Raw genomic sequence first — 13,006 nt, 5'->3', positions numbered from 1 at the left:
TTTTAATCACTGAAACCCAACTATTCTCAGAATCCCTCAATCCTGCATATAGCATCCTGGGCACTGGGAGTATTTCTGGCTGCACACTCTGACCCCTGGTGGGTCAGGGTCTACAATAAAGTAGGTATCAATTAGGACGTTGCACAAATCACCCAAACAGAAATATATATGACTTACAACAGTTTTTGAATGATATCTTTTCTCTCATGAGTCAAGAAGCACGCTGATCAAGCTACATGCAATTTCTCCCCTTCACTTTGATTTCATCTTGTTAAAATTGCTGCAGGCCAGATAAAATTGTTGCATTGCTGGATTTGTCCCATTCCCAGCTCTGAAAGGTTGTAAGGCTGTAATGCTTTCTAAAGTGGTAAAGCCTTCAGACAGTACTTTTACCACTTTAAAGTGGGGAGATCTGTTTCTCCAAAATTGTTCCCAAGTAACCAAAGCCACACACTATTCAAAACCAGCCAGTCTTACGTCTGATACAGTTACTTTGTTATTGGCTCATCCAAAAACTGCCAATTTCAGACTAACGTCTTTCACCATTAACATTGCAGTAGTAAAGATGGTGCGACTCAACCCTTAATGAGACATGAAGTCTGGAGCAACAATATCAGAATGGTGGCAAAACTTTTATGAACCTGCACATTATTTATTTGCTTTTCAAGATACCCTGTAAGGTCTTTTGCGCAGCCTGTGCTTGATTTAACAGATTGCCGCTGTTGGTCTTCAGTCTCTTGGCACTTCCAGCTAGGTCTTTTCTCTCCACTGTCTGAAAATGAAGCATTGCCATGTAAAGTCTTCATATAAGGGAGGCAGGATACATAAAAAAGTCAAAGTACACACAATCAGGAGGATTTAATCTCTGCCAGGTGTTTTCTATTTTTGTTGGATGCAGTCCATGAACATCTGCTACTGTGCAATCTCCTTTCATTTTAAAGAAACTTCCATGCAAGCCCTATTCAGAATATGAGATGCCTGGAGAATTGTCAGAGTGTTGCCTTGGAACCTATTGTGAATCTGCCTGGATTAATTCTATAATATCTAAAGTAATGATGAAATGAGATGGTGTCTTTTTTTTTTTTTAATCACAGCTAAACTGAACAAAACGTAGGCAGCCCTCAGGTATGTAAGATTAGGATCAAAGCTTCCTATTCTATCTCCCCAATGAGTCTGGAGTGCTATTAACTCACTTTTCATCAATCAATCACAGATTTTAACTGCATTAAAAAAACACCGTACGTGTGTAGCATATTTGCAACAGTAGCATTCCAAATCATGCAAGATACTAAGTTGTTAATTTGAATACAAGCCCTCTAAATACCCAGTTAAGAGATGCCATGTTCTAGCCTAAGCACCTTAAGAGAACAGAGACAACAAGAAGGAGCAGGGTGGTGTCTCCCACTCTGGTGCTTCAGCCGTTCCTCTGCCCATTCTCCTTTCCCACCTGCTATGAGGTCCAATAAGAATTTTGTGACAGCAGGCAGGAGAGAGGGGTGGGACCAAAGAGATTGAAAGCAGGCTTTCCTCCAAGGTTAACTTCAGCTAACATGCAGACCGTCTAAGGTTGGACCTTAAGGGCTGTGCATTTTATTTAAAATAATATAAAATAAATCCAATGGCTAAAAAACAAAACAACAATTCTGATGTGATTTCAGAATACTCTTACCGATAAAGCTGAGTCTGCAGCATTGGATGCACTGTTGGCTGCAACTTCTGCTGCTTTGATGGCATCAATAATGTCATCGTAGGCTGTAGCTGCTGCCACAGAACAGGACACCAGCTCGTCATCGCTGACATTTTTCTTGATCCTGTGGAGAGAAAAGCAGGAAATCTAGCAATCTGGACCATGTATGGTGAAAATATTTTTCGCTGCTCTTTTGGTGGCGTTTGCTCATAAATGCCAAGCAGAAAAGTATACATCATATAATAACACAAGTGGTCCAACAAATGGTATTTTCAGGCGCCCTTTTTGGGTAGGGACACTCTGCTGCTGAAGTTCCTGTCTTACCTTGAGAATTCATGTCATGAGGAAATTCTTATGAGGCTGCAGATCAAAGAGACCACTCCAATCCCCAAGAAATGTTTACATGAAAACCACAGAGGTAAGCTCTTAAATTAGAATTTAAAACTGAAACACAACACACACACTTTTATGAAAGAGAAAGAAAGAGAGAGGCAGCCAAAGCCATAGGTGCCAACTCTCTGGGTGTCCAAGCAAACACAAATTTCAGTGCCAGGGCCATGCACACTGCATGACACCCACGGGTCTAGGCACCCACGGCCATGGGGCCAAGCTGGTATTCCTCGTCAAAGCAAAACACTTTCAATTCCCACCAATTCCATCTAGTTAAATGCTGGCTTTACTTTCCCACTGAAAGCAGTGAGACTTAAGCATGCTTCCCTTTAGCTGGTTCAGTGTTTTAGGCTGGCAAATTTACAGTGCATTATGTAGATTCGGTCAAAAATCAGAACCCCTCTGGCATTCTAAAGATATGATCATGTTCTTGAAAGTGATTGATACACAGGGGTCATCTGAAGGGAGCGTGCCTGCAGGTTTGGCACCAGTTTTATGGGACCCTAGGCAAGCACTGCCCTGGTTCCCCATCCCTACCCTACAAGCAGAGGCAGGTAGCAGTGGGGAGGGGCTGCAGGAGGCAACCCAGTGCTCTGAAGGGAAGTTCCAGGTGAAGCAGCTGTCATCTTAATTTCCTCAGAAGGCCTTTGGTCCCCTATATCAGGGATGCCACAGAAATTAAAGATGGAAGAGGCTGCAACTACCTCTTCTCTTTAGAATGCTGGGCCCCAAATACTTCAAAAGGCAGGAGGCTGATGTCAGTTGTGGTGGGTCCTTTAGGACCCTGACATTTGTCCTACCATGCTGGCTGCTGGAGCTGGCTCTGCATGTTCACCTTCCTTCCTGCTGGTGTGGGCTTGAAGGGCAGGAAAAGGGGTTTAGAACATGATTCAGTATAAGAACCTCTCCCATTTGATCCACGAATCAGCTCTCACATATAAATAACAGGTTCCTCTTCTTTTGCCTTCGCCATTCACCTTTAGTACAATGCTCTTTAGCAAGATACACAGTATCTAGCTATTCATCTGCAAAAATGAAAACATACTCATCCAGTTTTCTTGCCAGGTCTTGTAAAAAGTTGGCATGCTCTTCAGCTCTCACTACTAGAGGTTCCTTGCTGGCTGATAAAGAATGGCTCTTCAGTTTCTCACTTAGGTCCTTCCTCGCACCATCCAGCTGAGCAGCTAAGTTTTCATATTCCTGAAGTTTGAAGGCAAATGTCACTTTATTTGCTGTGACCCAGACAGATTTATAAAAGTGCAGGAAATAAATGGCAATTCTATCTTTTGTGTGCTTCAGCTTTTCATGCAAATCTTGGTGCTTTGAGCACAGCACAGAGGATTAAGCACAAAAGATTAGACAGAAATGGGGGGAAATGTTTTCAACATATAACTTGTATTTTGTGAGCAGCTGTTACTGCCTACAAAATCAAATCATTATTTGCAATAGATTTTTTTTATTTCCATTACAATGATTTCTCTCTCTCTCTTCACAGAATTAAAGCATTGCTTCTTCAATACCTCTTTGCTCTTCTGAAGCAAGCCAAATACACTGTTTGCTTGAGACAATGATGCTTCAGCAGAACTCAGAAGATCCAAGATGTCAGTCTGTTGTTTAGTCATTGCATCAATCCGTTTCTGACAAGGAAATGAAGAGGATACTCCTTAAATGCAGCTCTCATTGGCAGAGATATAAGTAACATAGCTTTCCGAGTTAGGGGCACAATCTAGCCATAGGCTGTCTCCAGGCGCAAGTGCAATTTGGGGAAAGGTATAACTTGTTTAATGGTCAGGTTGCATTTACCCAAAGGCAGGCTGATCTTAAATCAAGCATGTGTCTTAGGGCCAACCAACATGTTACATTGTCTACTAAGTCGTAGCTTTAAGTGAAGGGTTTTCGTTTTGGGCATGAATTGTCTAATCTGGATTGGGACCCATGCCTGCAATTTGCATAGGGAAGAAGTTCCCAATGAAGCAAATGAGACTTTCCTCACCTAATGCAAATTGCGGGCATGGGGCTCTTATCCAGTTCAGAACCATAGTATGGACAAAAGGTTAGAGGCCCCCCTCCCATGGTTTATAATCCAGGCCAGGAGTACCCCCACCACTCCCACTGCCACTTTGTACAATACAAGCAAAAAGGCACCGCTGCATAGCTAATGTAACCTGGCATGTAGAAGTAAAGATTCTGATTAGGAGAAAAGGAACACTGGCTTCCCGCTGCAAACCCTAACTGAAGGGAGGAGGACACAGAAAATTCATAGTGCAAGCCTTTGCATGGTCTACTCAGATTTAGGTTCCATTGAGTTCATTGGGCCTGACTCCCAGGTAAGTGCATATAGGACTGCAACTTATGCCTATTAGCACTCTACAGCAGCCATTGCAGGGGTTTGTTATCAGTGCTCCATATTTCTGAACCCTGCTTCCTGAAAGCCAAGAAGGGTTGGTCCAGGATTAGGGAAGGAGAAAGCTCTTCCTCACTCACATCCAGTGCTTCCCCCCAGGGGGTACTCAAGGGTACGCAGTACCAGCATCTCTTCTTGTTGTTGTTAAAAAGTGTGTTACTTACTGTAACAACTTCATGGTGAGTACCGGCACCTATTTTTCAAGTGAAGGAATTGTTGTAAAACTGAAGACTGTCCTATCCTGAAATCTCTGGATAATTATTTCCTAAACTAGAAACAATTACTGTTATTATTAATAGGTAACTAATTAACTACCTACCTACCGGTAACTGTTTCCTGTATAGGCATTTGGCACAAAAGTAAAGCAGAACAGGATGGAACAATTTATGACATGTCTGTGTATCATTGGGTCTTCCCAGGTAATTTCAGGACAAAGAGAATAGGCCTAGGCAGGCTGAACAATTAAATTACACCTCATATAACTGTTCCAGAGAAACTAAACTTTGTTTATTAAGAAGCAAAACGCAAAATAAAGCAGCAGTTTCTTATTCCATCAGCCTTTCACAGTATCCTTTTGAGAGAGATTATTGATAAGGCCAGATAAAACGACTTGGCATTTCACATATTCTTCATCTACTAAAGATTATTTTAGAAAGAAAAATAAAATAAATAAAAGTGGTATTACCTTAACATCTTCCAAAAGGAGTTGATTATTTCCATTTAAATTTTCAGCCTGATTTGTTTGCTCTTTTGCTTCTTTCAAAGATATCCGAAGGTCTTCGAGCTTGGATTCATACTCATTTAATGACTCTCTTATAGTTTTAATAAGTCCCTGGTTTTTTGCTTGGTGCTTTTGTAGTTCAGTCCTTACACGCTCCAGCACTATGGAGGGAATTAGAATGGATAAAGTTTGATTATTGGATAACATAATACTGTAAGAACAAATTTGATTATCCATACTGCTGTAAGGAGATAGCATCCACCTAGCTTAAGTCCCTTCAGGTCACTAGTCTTGCTCTGGTCTTGCCAATGAGTGGATTTTAATCAGCTGGAATGTTCTCTCCCAACCTAGTGCTCTCCAGATCTTTGGACCAATTCCAATCAGCCCCAGTCAGCATGGCCAATGGTTGGGAATGATGGAAATTGTAGTCCAAACCATCTGGAGGGCACCTGATTGGGGCAGACAGAAATTAACCACCTGTGACTGGACTAGTGAGACTACAGGAAAGGAAACATCCATTATTTTTCTTTAATTTGCCTGCCATAACATGATGTAACAGGGCATTGTCAGGCTAGAGGCTTAGTGAATAAAGAAGTGTTTCAGCTGACTTACATTAAAGTAACTAAAATAATACAATGCAAAATTATGCTACTGCTACAATTCACATGAAGACCTTGACTGGGCACCCAGAATGTACTATGTACTATGTGATTTTCTCATACAAGCCTGCCATCATTAAGTATTTTGCACTCTCTCCACAATTTCTTTACCAAATTGTTTAGCAGCAAATGATGAATACACATCTGTTGCAGGCAAAGTGAGGAAAAAGGGGTGGACATTACATATCACTGCTTGCTGGTTTTGAAAAGAGAAAAGTTCTCACCTTGACTTCTTGAAATGCAAAAACTAAAACACAAAGCTTATAGGTCCAGCTGCAGTAAGCACTGAAGGATGGAGGTTTCACATCCAACCAAGAGGATTTATTTAACCTGCTCCTTGGACTTAGGCACCTCAGAAAGTTTCTTCCTGGTCTAGCATTTTCTGATCCTACCATCTGTACTCCTGTCCCCAGGCCTACCACCCTCATCTTCTTCTCCGCCTCATGTTAGCTACAGAATGATCATACATGATAAGACCACTTTCAGTTCCACATTGTTTACAACTCCACTGGGCATTTCCAAAGGAGACAACGGTCCTCATTCTAGCAAATCTACTCAGAGTCATTTCTATCCCAGGATCTATGCATACAGTCTTTATGCTCTTACAAAGCTGGGCTTCTCTTTTCTCCTTTTCTGCTTCTGTTAGTTGTTGCTCAAAATTGCGGTTTCTCATCTCGTTAATCATTCGCTGAGCTTGAGCCAGCTCTTTGGCACCATCTCCTGAAGGCAAAGGAGTTGCTGCTGTAGAAGTACCAGCTATCTGATCAAGGAGAACTACAACAAAGAAAAAACACAGATGAACAAAATACTCTGACAGATACTTTTTCTCAGAGCCATGTGTTGTTTTCTTGTCTTAACCTAAAAGGTTCTACTTTCCATTCAACACATATTCAATGATGCAGAAATAGTCCATCAAATCATCCTAGTGAAACAGCCCAGGCCTCTTGCCTCGGGGTGGGATGGGGTGTTACACCTGCTTTTTAACATGCAGATTATATCCCACTTGTTTAGTAAGGAACTGGGCTGAGTGCCTATGTCTATCTTGCCAAGGAGATGCTGCCAAAACAACTTTCCCCTGGTGAGTTGTCCACTCCTTAGCTGTTCTACTTAAAAGCAGTGGTTCTCAAAGGGTGTGGCAGGAGGAGATGGCAAGTGTGGCAGGAAGATACAAGGACAATCAAAGAAACATTTGCACATTTCATTGTAGTATAGAATAGCATTTATTTATTTATTTATTTATGCATGCATGCATAATATGGATAGATCTCTTCTCAAAATGAGAGCAAGAGCATCAAGTGTTCAGGAGATGATTCATGTTCTTACACAGCTGTATTGTTTTATACTATGTGGTGTCCTATGATCACATTATAAAGTAGTTGTGTTCTATGTTATAATTCAAGCACTGCTTAAGAATTGTTTCTTTTTGTTTTCCAATGTATTTCTTATCATTAAAAAATAGGTGTAGCATAAACAAATGTTTATTCTGAAAGTGTGGCCCAGAGAAAAAAGTTTGAGGATCACTTATGAGTATTTTACTGCACAGATCATCCTCTTAGACACCTTCACTTTTTGGCAGCTCCTAACAGGGCAGGGCAGCATCATGAGGGCAATCCATGGAATTTGAATTTCTACATCAGATGCAGGGAATGTTTTTCAGTCTGAGGGTGGCATTCCCTTCTGGGCAACATGCTTGTGGTGGGGAGAGTCAGAGGCAAAAGTAGTTGAAGCAACAAATGTGAAAGTTACTTTAGGACAGTAGGATAGTTATATACATATTCATATACTCTCCTCTATCCTCGATCCAGACAAGGAATAGGATTATCTGATCCTATTGCAATTGCAATAAAGCAAAAATAGTCTGGGCATGAAGCAGGGCCAGTGAAGAGTGTGGCCTAGGAAGAGTTTTGAGGCCTAGACAGAGAGGTTCGGGAGGTGGGCACATTTGGCCACCAGGCCTGAGGTTCCTCACTCCGTTCTACACATTACAAATTGGGGGAGGAGAATTACCACAAAGATGCCATTTTCAATAACACTTCTGAAGCAAGCATAATGTCAGATCTTAATGTAGGGCAATAATCATTCATAAGAGTTTCTCATCAATAACCACATCTAAAGCCACTGCTCATAAACCCCACCTTTTATTTGTTTATTTTATTTTATTTTATTAAAGATTTTCTTGGTTTACAAAAGTATGTGCCTTGTCTCTTTTTTCAAGTTGCACAATCTTTTCTACAGATCCGTCACATTTGTTATGAGAAATTAGTGTCGAGTACAGTATAAGGTTGGGGAGGAGAGGAGGGGTGGTGGTGAAATTTATATGTGGGGTTTTGTGTACGTGTGGGGTTTTGGGTCAGCGTCAACTAGATGGGTTCTCTTTCTATTTGTTTGTTACATTTCCTTGGTAGTGAGAGAGGTTGGAGGCCCAGGGTATGGCTGGTTGTCTGTAATGAGGCTTGTTTGCATCTGTGAGGGGGTGGGGCTTGTTGGGCCAAGTAAGACAGTTTGATTCGTATGCTGTTGGTGGGTTCTTGTTGTTGTCTTGTTGGGCTGTGTATGTGATGAAGGGGAGCCATATTGTGGGGTGAAGGCATCCTCTTCTATTTGTCTCCGTGTCAGTTTCAGTTTATTGGTTAGCTTTCCTAGCAAGGCTGTTTCCCATATGATTTGGTACCACTGGTCCATGTAAACCCCACCTTTTATAACAATACTCCATAATCAGAGAAATGTGGGTTATCAAGTTGCAGTAGTGAATTAAATCAGCTGGAATTTATCTCCACAAAACAGGATTGTGATCAAATAAAATAATGTAGGAGATCAGCAATTACTCTTACCGTTAATATTGGTGGTAACACTTTGTATCTTTGAAATCAAGTCTTTCCCCCTTTCGTTAGTCTTACTGAATTTGTTGAACAGCGTCTCTGCTTTCTTGTAATTGCTTTCAGCCTGACAAGAAGCAAGAGTTTTAAAACAAGAGAGCACAAATCAATATTTGTTTTTAAAAAGTATTTGCTACTACAATTCAATGTTTCTGATAGTAGCTAACAAAATTTGTTATGTAAGGACAGATTTCATAAACTTGGTGAATTTGACTTTTACTGGTCATTCTTAAGATTCTACAAGAGGAAATATCAGAAGTGTTTGTGTCATGTTGCCCTTGGTTTCAGTGGGCAAGGCACCTTTCATCCATATGCAGACCCCCTGAATCAAGAGGAAACCAAGATGTAATGCTTACAAGTCATTCATTCTGATAGCTATAAATGCTTTTGTTCCCCAAACTACATACATAGTTCCTTCAGTTATCTATGGCGAAGTAGCCCAGGCAGCATGGGTCACCCCAAGTAGAAGGACAATTAATCTTTAGTTCTGCTATGCCCTCTGTAATATCACAATCAGGACCTTCTTGGAAGCTTCCTGGTTCTGCTTTTCAACAACATATTCAGTTACTGGGATACCTCTCCACCTGTGTCTTCTGGAAAATGCTGGAAGTTCCTAAATGGGAGCTCTAGGTCTTTGATTATAAGTAAGCCCCACCAGGATCATAGCTATCAACCCTCCCTGCTGTTTCCCAATGCTACAATAAGGGAATTTCCCGTAACAAGGGGGGGAAAGGTTGACAGCTATGACCAGTATATTGGCACAGTGTTCAGCCTGTAGGATCTCATCATAGGGATCCCAAAGGGGGATATCTACCCTCCAGGTTGCAGACCTACCCAATTCACCCCTCTCACATCTTTATTTTTCTTCCATTGTGTGCTCTTTAACTTCACTGCCTTCAGACCTTCAGTTTCCAGCTTTTTTTTTTTTTTTTTTTTTTTTGCTGCAGCTGCTGCTATCTGGGGATGTTCAAGTCAGTATGCTATCTGTCTTAGGTGGCCTCCTTTCCTGTGTCTGCCTGTCTTCTCTTTCTATCCTCCTGAAGAATATCTTTCTGTCTGTCACTTCTCCTCACCTTTCCCGTTAGCTCTCCTCTTTCTGCTGAGCTCTTTATTTACTTTTGATTACCTTACATGGCTATTATTGTCTCTCCTCCCTGGGCATCTGTTTCTCACTTCTCGGCTAATTGGCAGGGCAGAATACCAGCTGGCAGTGCCCACGTGACTTGCCATTTGTGGGTAACCCCACTCAGAATCTGCTCCCTCAGAAATCTTGATGCAAGGGAAAGGAAGCTTCCTCTGGCTAGGATCCCTCAAAGTCAACACAGGTAAATGAAATTTAATACCCCATACATGATCAAAAGTCTTTCAGGCAGAGATTAGGCTTTCCATTAGAATTTTAGTGAAGGCACTGACATTTCCTGACCAGCAAATTCCAGCACTTCTTATATATATAAAAATGTAAAGGGCTCACCTTTTCTTTTAGAGCATTAACATTTTGGTTAAGGTCGAGCAGGTCTGTCTCCAGTTCATCCACTTTTGGGCCGTGAGTCGTGATAACGGTACGATAGCGGCTCAACAGAACCTGAAAAGAAAGGCCACCAAAAAGAAGGGGAAAAGGGATGTCTGACTGAGCTGAAAACTGTATCTGAATACAGCATGAGTTTGGGCCAAAAACATATTTTACCTAGACAGGAATCCTAAGTCATTTACATAGGAAAGAATTCAACTGAAAGACTTAGGCTGCAATCACACCCATACATGTAGGAGTAATTCTCATTACACTCGGTTAGATGTATTTCAGAGAAAACATGCGTTGGAGCAAGCTGTTACTTCCTAGAAAAATGTATTTAGAGTTTTGGTGTCAGTCAGAACAGATTCAAAGATCTGGTGCATCCAACGCCTTCAAAGTATTTGGCATCTAGCCTGTCTATAACCCACGCCAGTAACACGTTTACGCAGCAGACTGAAAAGATTCAGAATATCAGTTCAGGCATCATAGCATGATGAGACGGACGACAGGCAAAGCCACAATCTACTTGGACAGAGCATACAAAATCTCACCCAGCATGTCTTACTTCCCGAACTTATAGGTTTGTGCTAAAGAGATGAATTGGGGCCATGAAAAGCTTTCGCACAGACAAGCCTTAAGCCTACCTTCAATAAAGCAGAGCATAAATAGGTCCCTTATGGCACTATGCAGACCTAATTAATTCTGTCAGTTCAACGCCTAGCAGCTGAGGCTAGGGGACCTGATGGGTATTGGGTAGTGGAGTCACAGGGGCTGCTAAGTCAGCAATGTGCAATCATGTGGCTGCTGACAGGCCAGCAGCAACCATCATAGACCATGTCATGGCCAGTGCTAGACACTGCTAGCCATGGTGGTAAACTAGCAGTCCTCAAGTTTCTGCCACTGTTCCTGCTCCTGCTGTTTATAGGGGCTGATGGGAGCTGGAAAAAAGGGAAGGTGGGAAGCTCCTCTTTCCACACAGGCCCAGCTCCAAAATACGGCACCCTTGGACAGATGCCAGTATCCCAGTGCCCTGGCAAGCCTCACTGCTATGTTGACATCTATCCTGCTGGTTGTTCCTAGGACAGGCTCAAGTGGGAGAAGGCAATCTTTCAGATACCGGGGTCCCACAAAAATGTAGGTTTTCAAAGACAAGCACCTGCACTTAGCATATTTTTCCGTGTATATCCCCTGTGAGATTGCTGAAAAATGCTCACCCACTCAATGGCACGCCCAATAGCCGCTGACAATCTCTGGCTCGCAGCAGCAACCAGTTACATGGCCCCCCATGCACTATCTGTGTACAAGACCCCCAATTTTAAACAAAATTTTTAAATAAAAAACCCCTCATCATATACACAGAACAGTACAGTAATTGTGCTCACAAATGAATCTGCAGCCAGTATCCAAGCAACAGTTATTCCCCCTTGCCAGTGCCAGGCACTAACCATGCAACTATGCCAGCTTTCCCCCAACCTCCTGCCCTCCAGAACTTGTTGGACTACAACTCCCATCATCTCAGACCACTGGCTGGGAGCTATACTATGGCTAACTGAATTTTCCAATAAGGGAATCCCAAGGACAATGTGGACTGGGCTGCCATTGTCTTTCCCAAAGAACTGGCACAGGAAAGGACCGTGCAACTGGCTCCACCCGTCCAACCTCAGCCACATGGGATCACGTCACAGACAAGTGGATCTCGCCCAGCTGCTTCTAAAGGTCATCACATTGTGTAGTTAATTTGAAACCTATTTCTTTATTTCTTCCCCCAGCCCCATAAGGAAATGCCAGCTTTTCACATTACCTTCAGTTCCTTGATGCGGTCTTCCAGATGCTTCATCTGCCCCAATGCGTGGGCACTAGCATTGACGTTTTGCATCTGAGACTTAATCAGACGGAGCTCGTCCCCCATTGTACTCAAATCATTCAGCAAAGTAATTACACAGCTATCACAGGCTGAATCGAAAAGAGCACATCCAAACAGTGCAAAGTGTTAGTTTGCTGTATAGGCAGAGAATGACAGCACCAAAATAACACCTTTCCACAAACTGTCATCTACTGCTATAAATGAACAACAAAGGCAGGGGAAGCTCAAGTGCATTTAAGGCAGTAACCAAATCCTGAGGCCCTCCCTAGTATGTATTGACTTATTTTAGAGTTACTCCCTGTCAATTTTCCTTAAGAGTAGGATAGAGGAGAACCTTTTCTTTACCTCAAGAGCTGCATTCTCTCAGAGGTAGTCTGTCAGGAAAAGTGCACTGTTGGTGGGTGGGGCCAGTGGCACTATAAACACGCTCTCTTAAGATCATCATTGCTCCCATGTGTTCTCTCTCTCTGTCTCATACACATACTTATTTGTTGCATTTATAACCCAACCCCAAGGAGTTCAATGTAGCTACATGGTTTTCCCCATACACACACGCAGACTACACAGAGACTTCCAACAACACAGACACCATCCACAGCTACACTCCAACACCCATCCATCTACAACCTTCTCCATTCCCACCACCACCATCATCCACACAAAGCAGAGGCTGAGTCCCCTTTGCAGAGAGAGACAGAGAGAGGAAGGGCAGAGCTGATCTGCTGCTATGCTTCCTACCTCCCAGTCCTAATGGAAAGTCTTCCCTGTGGAGGTCTTTCATTCTGGATACAAAGGGAACTAAGCAAACTGGAGGAGCAGGAAAGACCATGGGGGGGGGGAGTCACAATGAAAAAGTAGGCAGCAGCCCCTTTGTAATCAACGAAGAGGGAAAGGT

The 13,006-nt window shown here is 42.4% G+C and overlaps 1 protein-coding gene across 1 annotated transcript in view; it reads right to left on the bottom strand.

Annotated features, from left to right (window-relative positions):
- The window catches only part of LAMA3 (laminin subunit alpha 3), a 140,038-nt gene that overhangs the window by 27,380 nt on the left and 99,652 nt on the right, over positions 1-13,006 (bottom strand). Inside the window, exons 47-55 of the mRNA XM_033155046.1 lie at positions 12,049-12,200; positions 10,209-10,319; positions 8,693-8,804; positions 6,468-6,635; positions 5,167-5,363; positions 3,598-3,714; positions 3,123-3,277; positions 1,670-1,811; positions 673-772 (exon numbers count right to left, since the gene is read on the bottom strand). Of these exons, the coding sequence (XP_033010937.1) occupies positions 673-772; positions 1,670-1,811; positions 3,123-3,277; positions 3,598-3,714; positions 5,167-5,363; positions 6,468-6,635; positions 8,693-8,804; positions 10,209-10,319; positions 12,049-12,200 (1,254 nt within the window). The remainder of the gene's footprint in view (positions 1-672; positions 773-1,669; positions 1,812-3,122; positions 3,278-3,597; positions 3,715-5,166; positions 5,364-6,467; positions 6,636-8,692; positions 8,805-10,208; positions 10,320-12,048; positions 12,201-13,006) is intronic.

The sequence above is a fragment of the Lacerta agilis genome, chromosome 7 (assembly GCF_009819535.1).
Source record: "Lacerta agilis isolate rLacAgi1 chromosome 7, rLacAgi1.pri, whole genome shotgun sequence".
NCBI lineage: Eukaryota > Metazoa > Chordata > Lepidosauria > Squamata > Lacertidae > Lacerta > Lacerta agilis.
This window is presented reverse-complemented; position numbering and strand designations above follow the sequence as displayed.